The sequence below is a fragment of the Acartia tonsa genome, chromosome 1, assembly GCF_053477335.1.
Source record: "Acartia tonsa isolate MP-2025a chromosome 1, ASM5347733v1, whole genome shotgun sequence".
NCBI lineage: Eukaryota > Metazoa > Arthropoda > Copepoda > Calanoida > Acartiidae > Acartia > Acartia tonsa.
In genome coordinates, this window is record NC_137260.1 from 51,855,051 (window position 1) to 51,882,140 (window position 27,090).

At 32.5% G+C, this 27,090-nt stretch overlaps 3 protein-coding genes across 3 annotated transcripts in view; all 3 read right to left on the minus strand.

The window, feature by feature from the left end:
* Nucleotides 1-14,549, minus strand: part of LOC145330945 (transportin-3-like) — a 21,351-nt gene extending 6,802 nt beyond the window's left edge. Inside the window, exons 1-19 of the mRNA XM_080175572.1 lie at nucleotides 14,444-14,549; nucleotides 13,652-13,756; nucleotides 13,160-13,324; nucleotides 12,048-12,159; nucleotides 11,402-11,523; nucleotides 11,158-11,260; nucleotides 10,864-10,988; nucleotides 10,352-10,409; nucleotides 9,998-10,107; nucleotides 9,478-9,657; nucleotides 8,948-9,038; nucleotides 8,042-8,215; nucleotides 7,025-7,192; nucleotides 4,870-4,987; nucleotides 4,501-4,613; nucleotides 3,153-3,241; nucleotides 2,663-2,769; nucleotides 2,276-2,369; nucleotides 1,647-1,739 (exon numbers count right to left, since the gene is read on the minus strand). Coding sequence (XP_080031698.1) covers nucleotides 1,647-1,739; nucleotides 2,276-2,369; nucleotides 2,663-2,769; nucleotides 3,153-3,241; nucleotides 4,501-4,613; nucleotides 4,870-4,987; nucleotides 7,025-7,192; nucleotides 8,042-8,215; nucleotides 8,948-9,038; nucleotides 9,478-9,657; nucleotides 9,998-10,107; nucleotides 10,352-10,409; nucleotides 10,864-10,988; nucleotides 11,158-11,260; nucleotides 11,402-11,523; nucleotides 12,048-12,159; nucleotides 13,160-13,324; nucleotides 13,652-13,749 — 2,120 coding nt within the window. The 5' untranslated portion in view covers nucleotides 13,750-13,756; nucleotides 14,444-14,549. The remainder of the gene's footprint in view (nucleotides 1-1,646; nucleotides 1,740-2,275; nucleotides 2,370-2,662; nucleotides 2,770-3,152; nucleotides 3,242-4,500; nucleotides 4,614-4,869; nucleotides 4,988-7,024; nucleotides 7,193-8,041; nucleotides 8,216-8,947; nucleotides 9,039-9,477; nucleotides 9,658-9,997; nucleotides 10,108-10,351; nucleotides 10,410-10,863; nucleotides 10,989-11,157; nucleotides 11,261-11,401; nucleotides 11,524-12,047; nucleotides 12,160-13,159; nucleotides 13,325-13,651; nucleotides 13,757-14,443) is intronic.
* On the minus strand, nucleotides 14,533-20,236 carry LOC145331015 (uncharacterized). Its single transcript, XM_080175607.1, has 9 exons — nucleotides 20,145-20,236; nucleotides 19,452-19,529; nucleotides 18,579-18,650; nucleotides 18,048-18,161; nucleotides 17,670-17,716; nucleotides 16,938-17,031; nucleotides 15,854-15,952; nucleotides 15,431-15,501; nucleotides 14,533-15,098 (listed from the first exon to the last, which is right to left on the minus strand). Exons 1-9 carry the CDS (start codon nucleotides 20,199-20,201, stop codon nucleotides 15,062-15,064), a joined length of 669 nt encoding a protein of 222 aa, XP_080031733.1. The 5' UTR covers nucleotides 20,202-20,236; the 3' UTR covers nucleotides 14,533-15,061.
* Nucleotides 20,201-27,084, minus strand: LOC145330961 (uncharacterized). The gene is made up of 8 exons (XM_080175573.1): nucleotides 26,956-27,084; nucleotides 26,328-26,396; nucleotides 25,438-25,564; nucleotides 24,265-24,784; nucleotides 23,598-23,718; nucleotides 21,760-22,861; nucleotides 21,638-21,670; nucleotides 20,201-20,937 (listed from the first exon to the last, which is right to left on the minus strand). Exons 4-8 carry the CDS (start codon nucleotides 24,454-24,456, stop codon nucleotides 20,907-20,909), a joined length of 1,479 nt encoding a protein of 492 aa, XP_080031699.1. The 5' UTR covers nucleotides 24,457-24,784; nucleotides 25,438-25,564; nucleotides 26,328-26,396; nucleotides 26,956-27,084; the 3' UTR covers nucleotides 20,201-20,906.
* Between the last annotated feature and the right edge of the window lie 6 nt (nucleotides 27,085-27,090).

The window sequence follows — 27,090 nt, forward strand, 5'->3', positions numbered from 1 at the left end:
AATACGTTTTTAACATAACTGAATCAACGAACCATTACAGATTTCATTTTGGAACTTTCCTTCTAGGGGCTAGTGGAGCAAAAGACCCCCCCAAACACTAAAAATTTAAGTTCTGAGCTTATTTTTAGAGATATTGAGATGATTTTTTTTTTCAGAAACCTTTTTTAACATAACAAAACTAAGTAATCATTGGAGATTTCATTTCGGGACTTTCCTTCTAGGGGCTTGTGGAGCAACAGACCCCCACAAACACTAAACATTTAGGTTCTGAGCTTTTTTTTAGAGATATCAACCTGATTTTTTAAAATAATACTTTTTTAACATAACTAGATCAACGAACCATTACAGATTTCATTTTGGGACTTTCCTTCTAGGGGCTTGTGGAGCAACAGACCCCCAAAAACACTAAAAATATGCGTTCTGAGCTTATTTTTAAAGTTATCAACCTGATTTTTAAAAATAAGCTCAGAACTCATATTTTTAGTGTTTTTGGAGTATTTTGCTCCACTAGCTCCTAGAAGGAAAGTCCCAAAATGAAATCTGTAATGGTTCGTTGATTCGGTTATGTTAAAAAAGTATTATTTAAAAAAATCAGGTTGATAACTTTAAAAATAAGCTCAGAACGCATATTTTTAGTGTTTTTGGGGGTCTGTTGCTCCACAAGCCCCTAGAAGGAAAGTCCCAAAATGAAATCTGTAATGGTTCGTTGATTTAGTTATGTTAATAAAGTATTATTTTTAAAAAATCAGGTTGATATCTTTAAAAATATGCTCAGAACGCATATTTTTAGTGTTTTTGGGGGTCTGTTGCTCCACAAGCCCCTAGAAGGAAAGTCCCAAAATGAAATCTGTAATGGTTCGTTGATTCAATTATGTTAAAAAAGTATAATTTTTAAAAAATCAGGTTGATATCTTTAAAAATAAGCTCAGAACGCATATTTTTAGTGTTTTTGGGGGTCTTTTGCTCCACAAGCCCCTAGAAGGAAAGTTCCAAAATGAAATCTGCAATGATTACTTAGTTTAGTTATGTTAAAAAAGGTTTCTGAAAAAAAAATCATCTCAATATCTCTAAAAATAAGCTCAGAACTTAAATTTTTAGTGTTTGGGGGGGTCTTTTGCTCCACTAGCCCCTAGAAGGAAAGTCCCAAAATGAAATCTGTAATGGTTCGTTGATCTAGTTATGTTAAAAAAGTATTATTTAAAAAAAATCAGGTTGATATCTTTAAAAATAAGCTCAGAACGCATATTTTTAGTGTTTTTGGGGGTCTGTAGCTCCACAAGCCCCTAGAAGGAAAGTCCCAAAATGAAATCTCCAATGATTACTTAGTTTGGTTTTGTTAAAAAAGGTTTCTGAAAAAAAAATCATCTCAATATCTCTAAAAATAAGCTCAGAACTTAAATTTTTAGTGTTTGGGGGGGTCTTTTGCTCCACTAGCCCCTAGAGGGAAAGTCCCAAAATTCAATTTTCAAAGTTTTATGTGTAGATCCAGTCATATAAGAGAGCTCACAAAAAGAATTAGGTTGATAACTCTAAAAACAAACTTACACGGCCCTCCCAAACTTTAGTACTGAATTTCATTTCCTATAACTGTACAAACTTCCCCCCCCCCCCCTTGATATGTAACATAAAAATTTAATTAAACCAACCTGTGTTTATGTGAAGTATATAATCTGATAAGTTGTTGTACAAGGTCGGAAAGAATTCCAGAGGACTGCACTCCAAGACAACGAATTGCAAATCTGAAAAATATTTTGTTATCTATTGATTTCATACTTGTAGTACCATTCTAAAGATTATTGAATCAAACCTACTTGTGATTTTTGTTATTTGTTTTATAAATAAAATAATACTTTTTTGTTAAACGCTACAAAAAAAATCAGAAGCGCAGCTATTCTATAATTATGCATTTGCCCGTAGTTATGACCGCAAAAGACTTTGATAGAAGTTTAATTTAAGTTTTACATAGATCTCTTCGATTTACTATTTTTCTTTCATAGGTATAAAATTTTAGCTGTGCTATTTTTCAACATAATTGTCCTTGTTATGTGTTACTTCTAGCTAGATTTTTATATTAGATTTTACGTGGCTCTCTTCAAGTTAAATATTTATCTACAATAATACTAACGGATACGCCTCTAGCATTTAGTATATCTGTATTCATATGGGTAAGAAAGCGCAGAAAAATAGCCGAAAACCACCCCCAGGATTAAAGTTAAAAATAAAAGATAAAAAAGGGGTGGAAGTTTAATCGTCCTCTTAAATTAAGAAATCATACCTTATGGTTCTACAAACTCTTTCAGTAATTCTTTCATCATCCACATATACGTCACATGCTCGGGATAACACGGGCCAACTACTTTCTATAACTCCTAAGCAATTAAAATAATAAAATTCTGAGTCTTATTAAATAAGGTAATGTCTTCGCTCCTAACCTCTAAAATTTGTAGATTTTCTTGGATCACCACTAAACTACCCGAAAATTGTGTAACTATAATCCCTTTATTAAAAGCGAAGCTTTTCTATTATTAGGCTCGGTCCGTCCGTCCGTCCGTACGTACGTCCGTCTGAGATAGATGGCTTTTTTTAGAATAAGTAAAAAATTGCGCCAATTTATATATTTAAAAAGTTTGATTCAAACATTATGAACAGAAAGTGAATTTACCCTTGCATGGATGTGGCGTTGGGACCCTGCAGCCATTACTTGGAGAAACGTATCTGAACACATCGGACAACCTGTCCAGGTATAAAACAGGATCTCCAGGTGTATTCCTAAATTAAATACAATTAAACTGAAATACATCTAGGGCTAGTGAAAAACTTCAGATTTTATTATAAACTCCAATGATCTATTTATCCAAACTATTTTCACATAACCAACTCTTTGATTTCACAAAATTTGTATTTGTCCCGAGATTCTAATTTTGTATGGTAATGAGTTATTTATGTTAATAAGCACTTTTACGTCTCAAGTTATGACGAAGTTATTGATGCGAAACGTTTGCTAAAGTTGCGGGTTTGAAAATTGCATTCTTATGTCATGAATTATCCATCAGATGTATTAACAAAGAAAAACATTCCATTCGATTCTTTAATATGAAACATTAATTAAGATTTTAAAATTTGTCTTCAAAAAAAGGATAACAAGAGCGTACCTGACAATTTTAGCTTGAGACCCGGATTCCATGAGTTGATTTAACGGATTTACTTGCAGTTCGCATACTTTTCTCAATGCAGCATCCAACTATATAAAAAATATATGTTCTTTATTCCGAAAAATATTCATTTTTTTCTTCATATAAATATTTAATGTAATTTAAGACTCCGCCCCATTTACAACCCTTTCTATAACCTTTTACACAGCCACTTATACAAACCCAAAGGTTGACCAGATTTAACACTTTAACCGGAACCATCCCTTTACAAAAACAGAATTAATCCCCCCTCCATGACCGTAATAAATAAATACGACCGGAACTCAATTTTGACCGCCTATTGCGAATATAAATACACAATGAAGAAAAGAAGAGGTCATCAGTTTAACTGAATAACTCAAATAAACAACAATGTTTTCAAAACTACTTGTCATTATTACATTGATGAAAACCAGCAAAGCAAGTGAACTAAACTTGGATGTAAAATCTGTATTATCTGGAAGACTGGAAGTTGCCCAATGCCTGAGCAAATGTTCCAGATTTGATTCCTCTGGATTAGATCATGACTCTTGTATGGGAATGTGCCTGGAGCCCCATATGTGTGAATATTCATGGTTGTGTACAGGTACAGATGGATGTATCCAGGGATGTTCCAGTAATTCTGGTATCCAGGCAAACATTGTCCAACTCTGGCAGGATGAAGATCAAGTATTCTGGAGAATGGATGGTGCAAGTGTTTCTATCCTTCTTGGTCTGGACTCAACACAAATGTGGAGTATAATAGGAGAACCTGGAGTTTACACACAATACAAACTTGACCATTATACACAAAACAGATTCAAACATCTAGCTGTGGTTGCTGTATCAGACTCTGGTATTCAAGATTCAAGGATGTTGGATATCATAAAGTTTAAACCTACAACAACATCTACCACACCAGTTGAAACAGATATTATTCATGAAAAACTTGTTGATCAACCAGAATCCACAGAAATCTCCGCCTACTCTACTCAAGATATTCTTCTATTTATTCTTGCTTTAATTACAACTATTGTTACTTTTTCAACTCTTGTTCTATTTTGTTGTATTATAAAATCAAAGAGAAGTAATAACAAGAATATCGAACCTTTAAGAACAGCAAAATTATCTCCGATAATTAAGGATTATTCTAAAGTTCCAACAAGCATTGTTTAATACTGGATAAATATTTTTTACTGTGATTCTTATTAATAAATGTACCATACATTAAAAATTATTTGTTTTTCTTTTTCAAAGTTTCAATTTTATAAGCAGCGAAGCTTTTCTATGCCGTTTAAGTGTTTGTTAATGTGAAAAGAAATTCTGTTACCTGTTCTTTTTCTTTCATAATACTGAGGATGAGAGCTGCTCCTTTGACCAGGCCCTTGGCTGGCTCAGCCTTCAGATTAAACTTATCCAGCTGTTCCAGAATTTGCAACAAACCTAAAAATGTCAAACTGAACAATTGGACATAAAACAACGTCTAAAATTATTAAATTATTTCCTATACAAAGAAATTAAAACAGAAAAATGAATATTTTATGTTTTACCGTTCGAAATATTTTCTTGGTATGGAGTTTTTTTTAAAATGGCGATCTAATCAATACACCATTATATCTCATAATAGGTCATTCCTTTTCAATAACAAAGTCCCATTTCATTAATTAGAAGGTTTTAAAATAAACTACATAAACCTTACCACCAAAATGTTGAGTCATCTGTTCCTTGCATTGTGAGCAAATGGACTGAAGAGAGTTGGCAGCTTCGCTGGCAACCACAGGATCCTGTAGACCTTGCAGCAGGTGTCCCAACACAGCCTAAATATACAAAATAATAAATCATTATGGAGTAACAGCCTCCCTGGCAACCACAGGATCCTGTAGACCTTGCAGTAGGTGTCCCAACACAGCCTAAATATGTACAATAATGAATAATTATGGAGTAACAGCCTCCCTGGCAACCACAGGATCCTGTAGACCTTGCAGCAGGTGTCCCAACACAGCCTAAATATGCACAATAATGAATAATTATGGAGTAACAGCCTCCCTGGCAACCACAGGATCCTGCAGACCTTGCAGCAGGTGTCCCAACACAGCCTAAATATGCACAATAATGAATAATTATGGAGTAACAGCCTCCCTGGCAACCACAGGATCCTGCAGACCTTGCAGCAGGTGTCCCAACACGGCCTAATATACACAATAATGAATAATTGCAGAGTAGCAGCCTGGCAATCAACTTAAGGTAACTTTAAATAGTGTTTGATTTATAAGAATATGCTTGATTCCACGTATTCTTGAAATAATTTTGAACTAAAAATGTTGCTCTTTCAATTTGAAAAGCCATTTATAACATTCTAATAGTAAACTTATAGTTAAATGTATAAACAGGGGTGTATATTCTACAAATTTTTAAAAGGGAGGGGGGGGGGGGGAAATATGTGGTTGGGGAGAAAAATGTAAAAATTAAGAGAACTAAAAGCATTTTTTCCATTTTTCTCACCTCTTTAGTTGAAAAAAACTAAAAGAATATGTGGGGATAATATGAATAAAATAAAGAGTTCTGAAAATATTTTTCCATTTTATCCCCTTCCTTGCTAGAAAAAAACTAGGAGGGGAAAAAATTATTTTTTTGCAGCAGTGGAAAAAAATGAATCTTGTGCAGAATATAAACCCCTGTATATAAATAAGCCAATAGATCACAATTTGTAATATTTAATGTTCAGAAAGGAATAACATCAAAGAAAAATTCCAACTACAATATTTTGTAATGTTTATGCTTTATTTCTGAAAACAGCTCAAATGCTTTACTATTTGGTAAAATTGTTTTATTGATTTAAATAAACTTTAATATATGCAACTTATGAAAAGTTACTAAGACCAAGAAACTTACAAAGTATACAATGTAATATTAACCCGACTATATAGTGGCGTAAAATTATTTTACAATTCACTCATGAAAACCTAAGTACTCAAAAGTACACAGTACACACTAATCTTTAAATTATTTTACTTATTGTCAAACATGAGTTGTTAATCATAATATTTGCAACTGATTATACTAGTGCACAAGTGTTTAATGGAAGACAAAGTCAATCACTGAGTAGTGAGAGTTAATATGTTTAATTTTACTGCATGGAATAGTACTGTCAGATCTACATGTTCAATATTTCTGCTGAGATAAAGGGATCAGAAAATTAAATTATAATTAAGATAACAGATGTCCTACACCTGCATTATATAACAGACTAAAGTTAAGTTTTAAATGAAGATAGGGGAGAGTAGATCGTCGATAACTTGGAAATAAACAGCAACCTATTTCATCACTAAAAACACGTAATTACCCTAATTACTGCCAATTTTGAAAAAGAAATTAGTTTTTGATTGTTTAAACTTTTTAATTTGGAGTGATAATAAATTTCCACGATATATCAAATAATATTTTGTCTATTTTCCTATTTCCATTTCCCTGACTTTTCATGAGTGTACGAATGAACATTATGAGTGTGTGAGTATCTATCTATATATGTAATTAGAAATATTATTGTGTAATATATAAACGTGATATAAATTTTCAATTATTTTATCAATCTTACTATAGATAACAATTCAACTCACTGTTACTCATTAATAAACAACTTGTTTCAATTTAATCTATGCATCTTGTGACTAATAATAAAAATAACTCAAGTTTTTCATAAATGACGCTTTATAAACAAAAAAAAAACACTACTTAATAATCAGTAAAACTCATTTATTGAAATGTTAAGCAATTTCAACCAAACAAAATATTGTTCCTCATATCGTTGTTTACGAGATCTTACATACAAACAACTATTAATATAAGATTCTCACCTCTAAAGTATCAGAATGTCTGCTAATCCATTCTCCCAGTTCTCCAATGAGCCTGGTGGCTGTTACTCTGACCGCCTGGTGTAAACCTGTAGCTGGCATGGCCAGGACCTGCTGGAGCACAGGAGGAACTATTTCCAGCTCGTCAGGATGGATATTTCTTGCTACAGCCTACAAAAATGTATTAAAAATAACTCCGGCAAAATAAGCGTACCACGTCTGCTCGTAATCAGAAAGGCTACAGTTTGAATTGCGACCCAAACAGCGTCGTATTCATAAGGAAAAAGGATAAGAGGATGAATACTTACCCCCTTTTCATGGTAAAATACTACTTCCCCATCCCTAAATTTTTAAAGAAAATTTAGCAGACGAAAATCAAAAGCCGCCCAGGGCTTTTTGTATGTCAATCATAAATAATAATGTGAATAAAAAGAAAAGCGATATTTAGCAAACAGCCGTGGGCGGTCAGAATCAGCTGAATGTTTATCATAAAAAAAATTTCCCCCTTTTTAGAAATGGAAGGATTCATCTTTCATGCACAAATTTTTTTAAATATAAAAAAATTCTTTGTAATATGCATAGTCATACAGTCTTGCCCTGAATATGGAAAAATAAAAAGTAAAAAAAAATATTTTTTTAGATGTTGTTATTTTAGTATTTTTCATATTTAATAACAAAAATTTTCTTTTTATTTTTAATTTAAATATTATATTCTAATTATTAAAACTTTACATATTAATTTTGTAAGCCTCCCATTTGAAAAGTGGTGGAATAGCAATAAAAATTTAGCGCGGCAACAGCGCAGATTAGGCCCCTGGACCCACTGCCTATTTTCGTCTTCTAGTTGCTTCGATTCCTCTCTTCTATTTTTTTTTCTCTAAAGTCGTATTCAAATTTCAAAGGCGATAAAAATGGTTCCAATCCCTGCGACCTTTAATAATCTAGGTAAAGACTAAATATCCATAATTACTTATTCAACTTAAACATTTTTTTAAGAAAAAAATTACATATTATAGCTACCTGCATAATAAACAACGCCGCCTCTATTTGTTCCCATTGACTTGTAGCTTTCAGCTGTTGATGCATATGAATGAAAACAGCACTACTACCAACAATAAACACACAATCCTTGATAAGATCTGACACACGGCTACGGAATTCAGAAAAATCTTCGTCATCGGAGAGAACGCTCACCTGAAAGAATAAAACTGTACAAACTTTATATAAACAAATGACAATGATCTTTGAAATTCAAAGCAGAAAGATCAATCTTTTTATATTAAAGTAAGTTTTTTTTTGTCTGATTATACTGATCCGATTGAGTTCTTTATTTTTTAATGGAACCTTCACTTTATACAGTAGGGTATATGATTTATGAATTTAATTCCTAGAATAACATATTAGGCTATTTTCTGCACTCTCTACCCCTGCAATCACAGACACCTTAGATGCCTTAGAGTAAAACACTAGAGGGAGAAATTGTTTTTTAAATGTACTCTCCATCGCAATGTCCTTGTGCCGACTCTCAATTTGGTCATTGAAAATCAACCATTGGTGTTGCTTATTTTAACACAGCCAAGTAGAAGAAAACAATTTGGCAGCAGACGAAAAAAGTCATTGAAAAAGGGAGGAAGGTAGTTATCTGTATATAAATCTATACTATAGATATGTTTTTGGGGCATAGCCACTAGTAGGTAGACTAGAAATTAACATCATTTTGACAAACTCATAGGATTATGACGTTTCTTATACCAGAAAATAAAACCAAACTTTCATGTTCAAATTCAATATACACTAACTTTGGTATTTAACGCAATGCTTTGGATGAATTGCACAACGAATGGATTTAACAGTATTAAACAATTAAAAAGCTAAATGCGAAAATAATAACTTCAAATTGATTGAAAAACGCTCGATGTGACTCACCATATCTGGTTCCATTTGACAATGTCTTGATAAGCAGAGTATTAGTTTCACTATATAAGGTTTAAATATCTCTATCAGGTTATCATCGTTCCTAAATACATCAACTAATTTATCAAGAAGCTTTAATTCAAAAGGCTGGGAATTCCAATCTTTTCCGCCCTACTTTAAATTACGAAATCTGTGTCCGAAATGGATTCAATTTTCTTAAACGCTTATTGATCCAAAGCTCATTCGATTACCGTTTCTGGTAATTCATTCATACAGTAAACAAATATTTTGGAAGTAAGAAAGACAAAGAAGGATGTGGATAAGAACCATTTTGGCAGTAGGGGGAGGGGGGGGGGGGGATGGATTACTCGAGCTAGAATGTGCTAATTTCGAAATGGAAATTAAGTTAAATCCGTAATGTTGAAATAACCTGGGACTGCTTTGCCTTTTTGTTTTATTATAAACTTGTTTTTGCCTCTTTAGCATCAGTTTTTTGCAACAAATTTTAGGGTGGTTCACAGGCATATAAATTATACATTTACCTACTATACAATTCTTCAGATAGCCTGTACCAAAGATTGAATGTTACATCTGGCATCTCATAGTCCGGATGTGTACAGCACAACAGGACTGTATCCAGCACAGGTATAGAGAAATGGGGGCTGGAGGGGGGACTGGCCACCATGCGGGTCAGAAAACTCTCACCAGTTTCAGTAAATATTCTGTAAATAAATCAGAAATAGAAATTCAAGTTTGATAAACTTTTATTCCTACTAATATAAGAGCATGAAAGCTCAAGCGAAGGGCTGACCAATAAAGGATCAACTTCATTTGGAACTAAAACTAAAATAGTTGTATTTAAATATATGGAAACTTGCTTTTGATCTAAAAAAAAACCACTAAAATCTGGAATTCTAAGATGCACTTAGAACTTAACCTATCCCCAAAAATCAGAAAAGGCTCATATTAGTCCAGAAGTTAGCGAGATCTATTGAAACAAAGAGGCTGACGGACAACCTGTCTCTCTATATAAGGATGATTCTTATTCTAAGTTGATAATACCTACAATAGTTTAGGCACTTATCAAGGTCCTCTTCACTGACAGCTACATGATACGATGTTTCAAATCTTATCACAGTGTCAAAGATTTGTCTCTCCAGAGCTTCGTTATTCTAAATTAAATATACTCTAGGTATCTACCAAATTTTTTTACATACAGAAAAAGAAAATTATATGTAAAGTGTAGAACACATTATAAGTAGTTATTCATCCCATCTTATTATACACAGTTCTTCGCTTCTATGATTTTTAAATTTTTCGGTGGGAATTGTCTCAAACACGATAAATAATTTTTCATCATGGTTCTTATTCAGAGGAAATTAATCGAATGGAAAGCAGTACTTTAAATTATCTTACCTCTTTCTCTAATCTTGTTAATAAGTTTATGATACAATCTGATGCAGATTCATGAAGGCTGAAATATAGTTTGTAGTTAAATCAGGATCTTTAATTTCATTTTAGAGCAAGAATTAAGAGCTCAGTAGGTAACTCATACATTGATAAGGCTTGTTGTAAAAGGGAATTATCTTTATAATAATTTATCCACAAAAACATTGGTACCTATTTGATAAAATCTACATTAAAAATATTTATGATAACAACCCCTCATAAATTGTTTGGAAAGGGAATTTCTATATAGACAGACACGAATTGACAGGCATCCTATTTCTTTCTATAGACAAAATGACTGGAATGTATTCTAATGCTCTTATTCAAAAAAAAAAATTTTTCGATGAAAATGAGATAAGATATGCCAAATAAAGAAACTTTCTTGGGACATGACATTATTCAAATTAGTGGATGAAGTAAAAACCATGCCTTTTTCTCATATAATCGTTATAAATGATAAAAAAAACGCATAACAATACCTTGCAGGACTGGCATGGTGTGATAGTACACTGACCGCCAGATGGATAACTCCACTAGTGGTCACGGAATTTACAGGTAGCACTCCAAGAATTAACCAACTGGAATAACATTTAATCACCATGTTCTAAAATAAAGTAGAGGTTATTTTCATATAAGAAAAACACTTTTTTATACCTATAGGATTACCATCTTCAGACCAAAGAAAATGTTTACTAAAAAATCCAGCCCTTTGAAAGATTTTAAATAGGTATAATATATGACACTGTGATAGGCCTGAAATTGATTGATTATACCTGTATATGTAGTTGGTTGTCTGTTGCGTTACTTAAACAAGAGTCTAATAGCTGGCTTAAGGCGTCGGAGCTTTTCTTTAACTCATCTTTTACTTCTTGCCGTCTAAAATTAAAAGTGGTATTAAAGAATGCATGCATATAATGGTTTATATCTTTTTATCTAAGTTTAATAGATATTCTTTTTTTCTAAAAAAAAAAAGGCAAACTTACTGTACATCAGGACCATATTATTTTATTTCCATACCTGTTAGCACCAAGTCTCAGGTGCCTGGAGTCCACCTCTTCTGGCAGGACCATTAACACCTCCAGCAAGGTCAACATTGTTGTCATGGAGTTCATCTTGGTCATCAACTCTGGCACTGAGTTCTAAAAATAACTTAAATGGAACACTCGAGGTAAAATTACTAAATCGTTATTTTGGTTTCAAAATTAAACTTTTAGGTTGTTTTACTAAGGGGGTGTTTAATAAGCCATATATGCCATACTTTGTGATATAAACTTAAATACAAATAGTTTTTTTTTCGAGTTCCAGTGGTGTATGTTCAGCACAAGATTTATTTTTTATCCAGCTACAAAATTTTTATTTTTTCTACCAAGTATTGGGAAAAAATGGTAAATTATTTTTAAAAAAACTTCATACCTTTTTTATTTATTTTTTCCTACCTCCTCATATTTTTAAAGTTTTTTTTCTTCACATATTTTTTATTCTCCCCTCCCTTTAGCAGGGTCAATTTTGCAGAATATACATCCCTGTCAAGTTAAGAAAGTTTTTTGTTCTAAAATTAAAATATCATGCTAATTTTTGTGTATTTTTTTAGTAGAATGACACTAATATATAAAATATACATGAAAACTTAAAAGATTTCCTATGATTGATTAAAGCAACTAACCTTCCATTCTGGCATGAGGAGAATGAGATCTGCCATGGCTAAACAGAGCTGTGTTCTAATAGCTGTGTCTGTAGATCCTGTTATTGCTCGTAGATGTTCCAGCAACGAATTTCTAGAAATAGATAAAAATTACATTCACAGAGCATTATGTAAAACCTTATTGCAACATTATATTCTAGGTACCTATTGAGGGGGAGTGGTTAAAGCAATTGCAAACTTATCTATTGAAAGATGGTTCAATTCTACCTACCAGCATCATTAAGCTTTGAATAGTTTCAATTTCTTCTTTGAATCTTACTTTTAGTTTTATCTTCTAATCATTGATTGATTGATTAATTAGCCATAGTTTCTTAGGGTTTGGACCTAAGTAGTCATAGAGTAGGTTAAGACACTTTTGTTTAGCCACTAGGGCTATCAAGCTCCACGTTCAAGCACATTATGACTTGACCCGCAATCTCATGAGAGCTACTCATTATTACCTCACCCTCGCCGAGTATGGCAGGTGTCCCAAATTAAGTCATCGTAATAAATGACGCAGAGGAGCTTGGGATAAGGGAAGTACTGATATTATGTACGTGAATATTGAGTATCCAAACTTACTCAATAATCCCCTTCCTACACAACCAGGGGAAGTTGTGTGATTATTAATGCGAAGAAAATTCGAGTCAACACATGGAGAATTGAACTCGAACTCTCACCACCGTGGCACAGTGTGTTACCACTGAACCACGACGCCCCTTCTAATCATTGCTTGGATTAAAATACTAAATACTCATGCCAGAGTTTGGTGATAATTAGGGATGCGGGTCTGATAAGAGAACGATGATCCCATTCCCATTACAAAATAAAATCTTAATCCAGTATATTTTATCTCATATCAAATCATGATCATGATAGATCAACATTCAACAACCTACCTTACTATCACGGTAACTTAATTTGGGACACCTGCCATACCCGGGTAGGGTGAGATAATAAAAAGTAGCTTAATAGCCCTAGTGGTTAAACATAAGTGTCTCGTTCTACTCTATGACTACAGTACCTAGGTCCTAAGAAACAATGGCTGCACAAACATTCACTTTACAATTATAATTGGTGTAGCTTAATTTTACCTTAATGACTCATGAACATCCATAGGAAGTTCATGAAAGCTGGATTGTATTTTTGATCTAAGCGTCTGTGCAGCAAAGTAACAGGATTCCATGTTCAGCTTCTGTTGCAGCAGCTGGTCTGAAATGGTCCAGGCGTACACAGATTTCTGATACTCGTTCAGCCATCTAAAATATTAAACATAGGTACCTAGGTATTAGGAAATAGAGGACAAACAAACATCAGTGATCTATTTAATATCTTGATTTTATAAAAATCGAAAATGATCGAAATTAAAAATAAATTGTACCTAGTGTAAAATGAAGAAAATCATATTGCTAAAATATTAAACGATCGTAAGAAATTTTTATAAATAGACCAAAAACAAGTCATCAGCTACGTAAGTACAAATATCTTTAATCCTAGGTTTCGTCATCACATTTTATAATGTGTGGTTAATCGAAATATAAAAGTACATTGACATTCTTTTATAAAAAAAAATATATATATGTAACCTGCTAGCATCCGCCTTCTCTGTGCAGTCTGGAGAATTGTAGAGCGAGGTTATGGCCTTCGCCACAAGCTCCAGGGAGGGTGCTGGCGCCCCTTCCATCTCACCTCTGAAATTTTAACAAATACTGAAAAAGTAAACAAAAAAAAACAATGGTGAAGTTATTGCTACCTAGAATTTGATTTCAAATTTCTTTTCTTTGTTTTCTGGAGGATAAGCTCTACGATGATATTACACCTTACATTGTAGTACGTGCACGCATTTAAACCTAATTAGGTGCAGCCGGTTAATTATATACTAAAGCTTGACAGTGAGCTGATTACCTCGAAATGATTGGAACATTTATTGTATAAAACTAGCGACTCAGGCATTAAAATAAAAATACTTTCTTCAATTAAATACTATTTACATGAAAAGATGTGTTTGTTAAAATTTTACTATCCAAGAACGATGTTGTGTAATTTATGGAAATAATCTGTGAAAATTTAATATATAAAAAAAGAGCATTGTGAAATATATGAAGTTCATTGAAAAATCAGTATATTAATAAAGCATATTTTTAGTCATGGAAGCAAAAAGGAACAATACCTATTTATTTTCATAATAAAAGGAAAACAACAAAAATAATAAGATATGACAAGTTTACAAAAAAAACGCGTCACGCGCAAACCTTCAAATATGCCGCGTCCAGTTATTTGCTCTCAAATAAGGATATTATTATTGAGTTGCTCAATCTTGATTAATAGATATAGCGGTAAATTACGGATAAAAGACTTGTATAATTATATGGTTTTACCTCTGTTAGACAAAATATTTTTTATAAATTTCTTTATGATCTTTAACTTCAAACTGCTTATTGCTTAAATTCACATTTTCATAAAATCATTTTTTTTCTGAAAAAAAATATTAGGTACAGTATACCAAATTTAAACAACAATTTAAAATCTTTTCAATCTTTAGAGTGAAAAAATAGAGCATACAATGTAAAAAAAAGATTGTAAAGTGGAATAACAAGCCAATACTTTAAAAAATATACAATAGCAAAATCAATACATCTTCGGTATAAACATATTATATAAAAAGATAAAAAAAATTTAATTTCTATGGTTCACAATATTAGAATAACAAGAATTTCATACATTATACAAATAGTCACTGTTTTGGTAATTTATAACGAAAAATAATTGCTGTATAATCAAAGTTTTATACATAGGGTTATATAAAGAAAAGGTTATTATATAACAGTAATTTTAAAAGCATACAAAGATTCAAATTTTTATTACAATTTTAGTTGATAACTTTTGCATTCATTTAATTTTATCTGTGTTAAATCTGGAATCACTTGGTGCATACAGTACAAAAAATGTTGTGGTTTCGTTTAATACTTCTTGTTTCTTCCAACCGTCAGAATTACCTAATCAGTCTGTGCAGAAGTTTCTCTGTAGATAATCCTATAATAATATTAATTAAATTTATTTACTTTGGTAAAGAGGCATGCATAACCCTGCTCATAAAAACACACCCCTCTAAAGCTTACACCTCCCTTACACCCACTTTGATTTAGGTAGAAGGGGGGTGTCAAATTTTCCGTGCACCCCCCTGGAAAAACCATCTGAACGCCAATGGAATAGAGTATTGGGGAAAATAACTATTGTAAAGTCAATAAAACCAGCAGAACAATGTATATTCCGTTACTGCTCGATGGACGGACAATGACATATGTAACTCTAGAGTAGCCTCGCTACAAAGAACAGGCTAAAAAGGAAAAAGCAAAAAAAAACACCTGAACTGATTTTGACTAGAAAGATAAGTTTCCACGATTCTTCGCACAAATGGTGGAATATTCTCAACTTCCTGAAATAATAAAACCAGTAAAAGTTAAATATCTGCTAAATATTTTTGAATTTACCAAGGAACTAAAATAGTAAGACCTCTGAAGTACTTATGTAATATAGGCAGTAGTAAAATATATTTAATTCTTTGGTATGATTTATTTTTATTTTCTTATTAGCTAAGGTATTATGCAAAGAAATATTTAGTGTTGTCTGTTAGATGGTCATGTCACATATCTTAGAAAACAGCAATAGGTATATACTTCTGACTTATTTTAGTTCAGCCGCTATTGTAGCCCATATTCGAACCCACAAACTACCTCGGCCCAGTGATATTCTAATCTATCAGAAATTAATGTTATGACTGGCTGTACCTGAACAATTTCTTGCATGATGAGAACCTCTTTGTCTGCCAGTCCAAGCCATGAGATGGACGAGTCACCCAGTTTCTTTAACAAGCTACGCCCTTGGTTCTGATAATAAACATAGATTAAAAGGACAATTTGAACATACCTTAATTTAGTATCCATAATTGATAAGAGATGGAGGTAAATAGGATTTGAAAAACGGATAGAAAAATATTGTGGATATTCAACTACTCAATGGAAATTTGCGTTCATACTCAACTACTATTGAGCCGAAAAATGTTTTCTAACTAGAAAATCAGGAATAAAAGCCCGGTTTAATTATCGTACTCCTCTAGCCGTAGCACAACCGATCCAATTCTGATAATTTTGGATCATTGTTGTTGGACATACCATAATTATAGAGTAGATACGCTACTACAAACGGGACAATTAGGGTAATGCACCCGAGGGTGGGTCGATTTTGGAATTTAACATTAGTAGACATTGGCAAGGGTTACTGGGCCAATATAAAACCCTGTGAAACTTGAAATAAGTTTTTTCATCCAAAAACAACGGGCGCGTGGGGGGGTATAAATTGTGCCCGCCCACTTATAAAACCAAAAATTGAAATTCCTTCAAACACAGGCATGTTGCATATCAAAATGACCGCATTGAAATGCTGATTACAGATCTGACAACCGTTTTGAAAAATATTGGTTTAGTCTGAAATGATTTTCAAATAACCTACCAAAATGAACATTTTTGACTAAATCAGCTGTTTTTGTACTTAATGAGATCTTATTCGAACTTTGAGCAATATTTTTCAAAACGGTTTTCAGATTCGTAATCAGCATTTCAATGCGGTCATTTTGATATGCAACATGCCTGTGTTTGAAGGAATTTAAATTATTGGTTTTATAAGGGGGTAGGCACTTTTTATACCCCCCGCGCGCCGGCAGCCATAAGAGCCAAGTCACTTTTGAAACTTGAATGGGGCTTATCATACATATATATGACTTCCGCAACTTATGATAACAGTAAAATCTAAAAAAGGGGGAAAAGGACCCACCCTTATGCACCCTTCCCTGTACAATATATAAAATATCTATACCTGTAAAATTTGTAAAGGCTGATTTTGTTCTTTTTGTGTGTATTCATCTCTCAGCTTGAGAACTATCCACAGTAAATGTATTATGTCTTTCCTTCTACAAACAATTTGTGTACTTTTATAAAAGTAACATGATTTCTGCTGGCTCTTCTATGTGACGTTGCTGTCTGTGTCTACTGTCTGATCCTTATTATGATGAAAAAGATTATTTATTTCATCAACCTCTCCACATTTAGCATAAAGTCCCCGCCTTTCATATTATTTGTCATCATCCTATATCAAAGTAACAGGATGTTTAGCTGTCTGTATGTAGTGAAGGTTCTCAATAACCCCTGTGGTTCTCCTTTGCAGTAAAACTTTTAAATAAAGTTTTATTTTTTTTTCTTTCTAAAACTAAAATTTGAATTGGAGGATCGATTCCTCCTCCCTTATTCTCAAGTGCCCCTAGAGGCCTAATATAGCTGCTGTAGTTTGTATATTTTAAAACGACTACATTAATATGTTTTCATATATTCAAATGTTTATTGTACAATAGTTCCATGTATATTGTAAGTAGCGAAGCAACTACACTTAAGTCAGGACCTCGCGCCACGTCACTTCATTTTTTTAGATTACAATCACATTACATTGGCCTACCTATTCTTAAATGTCACAAGATTTCAAATGTTACTTGTTCTTTTTCCTCAAGTAAATTTGTACTTTTGGAAACTTGAAGGGGAAAAATAAAAATTGTTCCTGGTTGTGTCAACATGTTTCACTTTCTCGCCTGTTAGGGAAACAATCTGAAAAATAAACAAATCTGATTAATATTTTAGATAAAAATCTTCTATTACAGCCACCAGTGGATTTACCTAAAATTGTCAGTAAAATCAGCACTGATAAAATATTGACCACAAAAGATGCAATATTACTTTTTTAAAAATTTCATTCATTCTTTAACTATAAACATTGACGAACAAAACAGACACCCACATACTATAATATACCTGCAGTTTTTTTAAAACTTCAGATAACAAGATTTTCATTAAGCACCAGAGCTTATGTGTTTACGCTACATATAAAAATAATTGTCTTTGTTAATCAAAAGCAGAATTTCAAGATTATGAAACGTACCTTATCCCAATTCTGAGTTTTAACAGTTTCTTGGATGAGAGGAACATTGACTGTGTCTGGCCTTTCCAGACTTTCATAGAATCTCATAAGGATTGGCTTGGCCTGATTCTCCATCTGAATGTGTAATACAAATAAATCTATAGTATAGATGTATAACCAGACAACTACTAGATCCCCCTATTAGGGACCTTTTCCGTCTGCTAGCAAATTGCTTTCTGCTCTGTTGTAGCGACTTGGCTGTGTTAATATTCCCGATGCTATTAGTTGATTTTCAAAGACCCAATTGAAAGCCTGTGCAGGGTCATCAGGAATGAGACATAAACCCCCTATAATTATATTGTTTTACTCTAATTTAAAACCAATGTAAATCCTTTTTTGCTCCATTCTTAAATCTTAATATTAAAATAACAAAAGTAGGTTTCTGTATTTGGATCCTTTCCGAATTTTAAGCAGAGAAGCTAGTCTATAATTCCCGTTGTTGGGGACTTGTATGACAATAAACAACCCAATGTCCCCTCTCTCCCTGGTTACCTGTTCCTCTTCTTCCAAAAGTTTCTTTTCATATTGTTCAGCTACTTCAAGTTCATGAAATAGTTCTTTAATCTACAAAAATATCAATAAGTTGGTAGCAAAAAGATCAAAATATAGAATTGATTAACATTGTTCAGGATTAGGGTGAGCAGACATGCCACTTTTAAAAACAAAGACAAGTTACATATTCCAAAAAAAAAAAATTGGTTATAGTCCCTTTTGTGGCAACGCCCCTTAAGGGGCGATTCGTCGTATTTTGAAAATGGCTTTTGATAGGTTATTTTAGGTGAGGTTATATTGGGTTAGGTGATTGCCCTGCAGTGTTAGGCAATTAGCCCCGCAGGGTTAGAGCCCCTCGCAGGGGCTAGAAATTGGAGAAAAGCTACTGTGAAAATACGAAAAAACGTCCCTTAAGGGGCGTTGCCACGAAAGGGACTATAGCCAAAAAATTTACAGCACATGAACATAGCGAAAGATTTGCTTTGATGAGATAAAATGTGCAACTGTGAGAAAACTAAAATTATTTGAAATTCAAATATTTTTCCGAAAAACTGTTGAGTGCTGATCCTAGGAATTTTATTGTTGATAAATTAGCTTGATCTCAAATGATACCATTGAGTACCTATAATTTGGAAAAGATAATGGCAAAATATTTTGCGATAAACGACAGTTAGCGGCCGATTTTTAAGTTTCTCATTTTGTAAACTTGACTTTGAAAAGTGACACATCAACCCCCTACCTAATTAAAAAAGCATCATATTAAAGGCAAATCATTAAAATAAATTAGTAAATGACACTCAAGCAACGGACAAAACATTAGTGTTTTTGTTACTAAAATATTCGCAACTAAAAACGATGAAAACATGCATTCACCTTCCTGCGATGAATATCTAGATCGCTCTTTGCCTTTTTGACTTCAGGGCTTCCATTTACATTTCTCTTCCATTCGGCCTTTATATATTACCAAATAAAACATTAAAAAAAAATATGTTGTTTTTAATATAAATAAAAGGGAATACTTTTTAATGGAGTTCGAACTACTTAACTAGTAATTCAGGAATAAGGTATAACCAACAAGCGAAATAAATCTAAAATAATATTTGTGGTGGGCAAATTTTACGATGTGTTGCCCCCCCAACGACAGCTGAAAAAACGCGTATAGGTTTCGTGATTTTTAGGAATTAATTTCATTGTTGGTAGAAGCTGCTAGTAAATATTCAATCAATTTTATACCAATAACTAATGGTTCTAAATAACTAATAAATCTTAGGAAGCTTCAATCTACCCACTAAAACATTTGAAAACCCTCATTTTAACCCTTTCTCAAAAAAGCTTGGACGTCCTTGTATCAGCTATTTCTAAATACTATTATCACTATTTCATGTCTTACAGCTTAATTTATTAATAAAGATCAACATATATCCGGGAATTAAACATTTTCATCCAATTAAGTACTTTTATCTAATAGTGAAAATAATCTTACTAAAGACAAAATGTACTTAGCTAAGCATGCAACTTCAATTAAATAAAGCTATTCTACACAATCTAACAGCTATAAAAAAAAACCTTCAACTCCTCTAAAAATGTTTGGATGTTTTCTTCGGTTAGCATTGTTAATAACATCTGAAACTTTTTAATACAAAAAATGTAAAATGTTTTGCTTGAATGTGTATAAAAATGTTAATGCTCTAATTAAATATTTGTATACGATTTTAATGAGAAAATTTTTTGCTTTTCTGTTTAAATTAAAAGAAAGTTAAAAAAAGCACAACGTTTAAATAAAATGAATTAAAGAAGTTTAAGAAAGTTTAAAGGCAATCTCTACATATTGCTTAAAAACGGGGTAAAATCTGGAAGATAAAACCACATTCAACATATTTCTTATTTTTTCATCAAAATTTCGTAGAGTTCTACAAGATTAAAATATACAGTAATAGTACAAGTACAGTATTTACGTTATAATAATTAGTTACATAGGTAATCATGATAATTTTAACAGCACTGGTAATCTTAAAACTAGGAGAAATGTTAATTTCAGTCTACATTACTGTAACACAGGTAAAGTATTTGTTTTTGTAGTTTTTAGTAAAGCGTATAATATTTTATAAGCGTCATAAATAGGTACAATATTACATTAAAATTTAGCTTTTCACAGTAGGTTAATACGAAAGATGTGAGATCTTCAAATTGGTAATAAATTACTCTATCTACAAGTCTGTCATTTTGAAACATCTTTAATTTAACAAAGATTTTGTTTGATCAAAAATATTTATCACTTCCAGATTTTGCCACAGTCTTGTGAAGAATATCTTCTGGTAACTAAAAGAGTTACATGTACTCAGTAAAAAGAGTACACATACTGAATAAAATAAAGATGATTATTATCAAAAACTTGAAGTGGACTATCCGTGTAAGTTAAACATATAGTTATAATAATTAAAGTGTGTTGGAAAAAAAACAATCGCTTCACTTTTTTCAATATTAACCTTACAGTTTTGGTCCAAAACTAATAAATAATAATACAATTCTGTTCATGCCCAAGCAATGACAATGAGAAAACAATATTAAATTTTGAATCTCCTCAGCTCTCCAGATCACTCCCATGATGTTTGGAGTTTTTGATGGGGCATGTACAGATTTCTATAGACACCTTAACCAGGTTTCTAACATATTCTCAGCCAGTTTGGCATCAAAAAGAAAGACCTGGCTAACATCAAGAACTAGAAATAACAGAGAACAAAACCGTCATGTCTCAATGTTGGATGGGTCTGTTTTTTGTTATGCCAAATTGGCATGGATTAAGTTAGAAATCTGGTTAGGGTGCCTATAGAAAGGTTTTTACATGTCCCATCAAAAACTATCAAGATTTGAAGTACTTAAGAGGGTTAAATTGTAAGCGATTGTTTTTTTTTAAACACCCTCTAACTAAATCAAACAAAAAGAAATCATCATGCATAAAAATTATAAGAGCAAAGCCAAAAAGCCTTATCAAACGCGCTACTTAAGTCTAACTACAATTATTCTAAAATACGGAGATTTACTTTGTAAAAAAGTAGTACCTGATGTCGATATCTTGATTTGAAATGTTATATCTGTAAAAAGAAAATTATTATTAAATAAAAAAATACAAATCAAGAATTTTGAAGTTTAAAAAAATGGGAAAGATAAAATGTTTAAATACCTTTCCATAAGCTTATCTAAAGCATCATGTTCAGCTTGCATAGACGGGGAAAGGTCAATAAATTCTGCATTCTCTAAATTAAGCTCATGTATATTAGTATTGTTGTAATGGGATTCTTCAGATCTATCTCCCTCTGTAAACTCTTTTTCAATGTTACTGTGATTTTGTAGTTTCTTGTAAGAATACAAATCTTCACCCTCCATTGCAACATTATCCGTTCCAAATTCAAGTTGTCCAGTAACTAGTGCATTAATATCATCATTCATTGAATGAATATCCGCAGTATTTGAAGCATTGAAAGTATCGTCGGTGGATGGATCTTGTACTTCGGGAATGTGAAGGCAATAACTTTCAGCCTCATTATTCTGCTCAAACCTGTACATGCTTTCAGTGACTTTATTGTTTGTGTTGCAGAAAGTGTCTCTTTTTCCTACCACTTCATTTGCGTCACCTTCCACTCTTGTAGCGTACCCGTGATCATCAATGACAGCCATTAAATTTCTTTTACAAACGACTGGATCTAAAGAGGCAATGTTGTGATACTGATGATCATAATCATATTGAATAGGTTTAAATACAGATGCATTATTTGCTGAACTAGTGCCTGGCATTGGTAAAGTTGGATCAGTACCCTCGTTTGTATCAATGGTGCAATTTGAATCCTTTTTTTCTTGGACCTTCTTTATAAGATCATACCAGCCGGAGTATTTGGGATTAATATTGTCTGCATTATCTTTGGGTTGAGCTGTATCTGGAATCCGACCAAAGCCCTGATGTCCGGTTATCTCGCCAAAGTAACCGGATTCAGTGTTGCTGGTAGAATATTTGGGCCACTCAATCATTCTTGTCAATATCCTATTTGGATCGTCATCTGCGTTTTCTTGAATATTTGTTGGTGAAAGTATTTCACCTTCTTCGAGCTCATTTACAGCGCTATCAATTAGATTATCAGGGTGCCCTTCTTCAATGGTAAATGGTATATACTGGGCCATTGGGTGTTCAGTTCCTTTCTCAATGCATTCTTTAGTTGGAGTAGATGTAAAATTGCCAGAAACGTAATTGATTCCTTCACACTGTGGCATGTAGGAAGTCACACGAAGTTCTAAATATATTTTATTAGTTTAGTTAGAGATCTAGCAATCGAGGTATAAAGAACAATTAGAATTATTCCTTAAAAATTGTAACATTTCAATATGGATTCTTGGAAAGCGAAAAAGTATTGCAAAATCAATTAGAAATGTATACCTACCTATTTGGTTTGATAAAAAATTTCGATTAAAATAAATTTTTTAAAGGTAATGTGTTTTTTATGTTTATTTAATTATGCCATGTTTCTGGATGTGAAAGGGGGGGGGGAGTGGTAATGTGGTGACTCATAACACGACATACCAGCAATCCCCCCCCCCCCCTTTAATCTTTGATGTTCCTACCTTCAATAGCGAAAACTTTGAGTGCAAATTATAAAGATTACTTGCCTTAGCATATATGACTAACTGTTTAGTATTTAGAACTAGCGGCTACGCAACTAAAGTCCTCCAGGGGCGATTTCTCTTGGGTGCTTAGAGGTGCTTTACCCCAAAATAGTTAATAACCCTGCATGGACCTATACGAAGCTTTATTTAAAAAGGAGAACAGACACAGACAGTCGCAAATCCTGTTACTTAAAGAAAATAGAGCGATACTGTTTAGTATAATATATGTATGCAAGAGCTATGTTGCGCTTAGCTAAAAAAGAGAACTCAAAGTTTAGAAGTTATTGAGATATTAAGCTTCAGACAAAATAATCTTACTACTTATTTAATAGGATATAATTACATTAGTTGAGATTTAAATCTTACTTGGATGAATGTCCCTGATATTGTGAAACTTTTTGTATACGTGTAATTTAATTTGTTTCTTTCCATCCTTCTTATGCTTTGGTATCTTGTAAGCGTTCATATCCTTGCAGCTTAACATTTTCTAAAATAGTAAAAGCAGGGATAAAACATATGTTAAGAATTTCATAATAAAAATGTTAGATAATAAAAAGGAATAAGGTATACCCAACAAGCGAAATAAATCTAAAATAATATTTGATGGGCAGATAAAAAGGTCGTCTTTACTTAAAAGCGTTGACCCCCAAAATCACGAAAAAATCTGCCTAAATTACCAAATATTGTTTTCGAACTTTTTCAGTTGTTGGTTTAGATGGTTTTTAAAGATTAAGCTCATGAAATAACAATATTAGCCACACTGCTCTTTAACTATTCATTCGACGTTTTTCATCTATCATTCATATAAAGTTATTTAAGCTCTATTGTAATTGTGTAATGTTTAAGTTATTGCTTCTTAGTGCCTTGGTCCAATTAGAGTAAAAAGTGTAATACACAGACAAACTTTTTAACTTTTTGAAGACCATCGTTTTAGATGTCCTAATGATCATAATAATGTCGAGAAAGCACTAAAAAGATTTTCTGATGGAATATGTAAAATTAAATATTTTTTTCTAAAAAAACTTTAACTAACCTTCTTTGAACGTTTTTCTTTTTTCTTTTTATCTTTCGGAGTTCCAGAATTGTAAATATTGAAATGTTCTTTCTTTGACTCGTTGACTGACAAAATAGACAGAACTTCGACAGGAAGATAACCTTTAGTTGTACATGGAAGTTCATTGTTCGATTCTAGAATGTCTTGATCATAAGCGCCGTCAACATTCATTAAATTATAATTCTCCGAAGTTTCAGCTAGTTCAATGTCATCAAATTCATATTCGAAGCTTGTGTTTGTGTCGTTGAAATCAAATTCATCCTCTACATTGAATAGACCAAAGGTTGTGTCAAGCACATGATCTTCATTGTCAAAATTTTCATCATAACTGTTAAGAATGTCTCTTTTGCTGTCGTCAAATTCTTTTTCGATAGATATATTGGAAGGACTTTGATCATTGGTTCGCACAAGCTTATGCTTTCTTGGCTGTACTTTCTTGCGACCATTCTTGAGTTTCTTTTTGTTTTTAGTTTTATCAATAGCAGCTTTGCAAGAAATCCTAGGAATATTGATTATTTAACAAGGATTTCAAAATTCAAAAAGCGAAGATTAATAAACAGACGGACAAGCGAATATTGACGACCATTTATTGGTAATATCAAAGAAGCAAATTGTTTATTCAAAATCTAAACAAAAATTAATTTTAATATGTCGTAAATATCTAAATATAGATGATATCAGCATACTTGGATCTTACTATAGATGCTTTGCTTTGTGACCCATCGTGATAAATCATATTCAAATAATCATTATTCCACTAATAAATTAATATAAAAGGTTAATCTTTCATCATGTCTAAAATAGATAAAACAATTAAACTAACGATCAGAGCTATAGGTTACTGAAATATAAATATGGAAAGCTTATTTATTATCTGCTGAGAACAGACAAAAGAATTGAGTAAAATCCAGAAACCAGGAATTTGTCAAACAATTTTAAGTGAAAATTTCCCCACAACAAGTTTAACGCCAACATTACGCCGCTAAAATATCCAAATTTTTATCAATCTCAAATGAATGCAGAATCCCAGCCCCTTGTAAGATATCAAACACTTTATTTCTCTTAATTTTACAAGCTATTATAACAACATTTAAAACTTAATTTTTCTTTAATAAAACGCAAAGAAACCAACAATGCAAGAAACTATTATACCTTTTAGTTTTGTTGATAAGCTGTCTAGGCCTTTTTATTCCCTCATTGCCGATTAGCTTGAGTAACTCCTCCAAGGGTCTCCCGTTTACTTTGATGGACTGCTTGTACTTTTTAGATTGCTCGCGACCTACAATAGTATTTTCATATTTAATAGGTAACTGTTTGGGGTATAGTCCCTTTCGTGACAACGCCTCTTAAGGAGCGTTTCGTCGTATTTTCACAGTAGCTTTCCCCCTATTTCTAGCCCCTGCGGGGGGCTCTAACCCGCGGGGCAATCACCAAACCCAACTTAACCTTACTTGATCTAATACAACTTTAAAAAACTATTGTGGAAATACGACGAAACGCCCCTTAAAAAGCGTTGTTACGGAAGGGACTATACCCACTGTTTGTTAACCAGCAGAAAAAAATTTCAGTCTACTTCTCTTCCTCACTGACTTCCATATTTAAAAATGGTCAAATTCGAAGAAAAATTAATATGTTGCCAGCTATCTTAATATATACAGTGTTTTTCATGATATTAAATCAAAAGTATTGACTAAATTAACCCACTTACTCCTGATATTAATAAAATATTAATATATTAATTTCTTCATTGACTTGGGGAGTTTTATATCAGAAGTAAATACTTCAACAAATTGTGCATCAAAAACCTTTTTTTCCAGGGTGTTTTTTATATTAAAGGATTTGTACCAAATTACAAGGAATTTGTTTCAATAACATAACTTTAAATGCAGCTAGTTCCCAAACGGATATTTTCAAAAGAAACTTGTACTTTTACATAAAATTGCATGGCATCGCTCCTAGAGGGTACTAGGAATTACTTGCTCTCGTTCGTAAATAATTTATAGGATATTAAACTAACTCTTTATTATTGAAAAATAAATTACCTCCTAGAATTTCAAACTTGCGCGGAGTGACAAATTCTCCTCTGTACAAAATGCATTCTCCAACACCCCCTAATAAAATATACAATATCATAATTTTTCATTAGTCGGAGTTCTTCAGTCACGGCGTCATTTGCCTTTTTGGTCATAGAAATAAGGTATAGCTAGCAAGCTAAATAAATCTAAAAATATGAAAAGTTCGCCGATTCTACTAAATGTTGCTCCCCAACGACAGCAGAAAATCTCAAATAGGTTTCGTTTTTTTCTCCGACATAATTTCGTTGTTGGTTTAAGTTGTTTTTTTTTGTCATAAAAGTGTCCTGTTTTGAAATTCTAAAAACAAAAACATGCGGAAATTTTCTATTTGACTAAATATTCATATTCTTTGTTATTTACAGAAAGAAACTATGAAATATATTGTACAGTGTACTGCATTCATTTGTAGAAAAAAATCACGTAAACGTCGGAGATAGTCCCACTATTTTCAGGGAAGTTTAGTATTGGCACAGGACAATTTTTTGCTATTCGACGGGTTGTGTGTCACCACTAAACATGTATCACAAAAAATTGGGTCTCTTGGGGCGAATTGCAAGTTAATAAATAAAAATAAATAACAAAATGAAACAATTACCTGAGCTAAATTTATCAAGATAGAATTGTCCTTTTTGATCTCCACAAGTTACAGAGTACACTTTCCCTTCCTTATCTATGTTGATTTCTTTATTTTGACCATTTTTTCGCCTTCCGGTAAATTCTTTCTTGGATG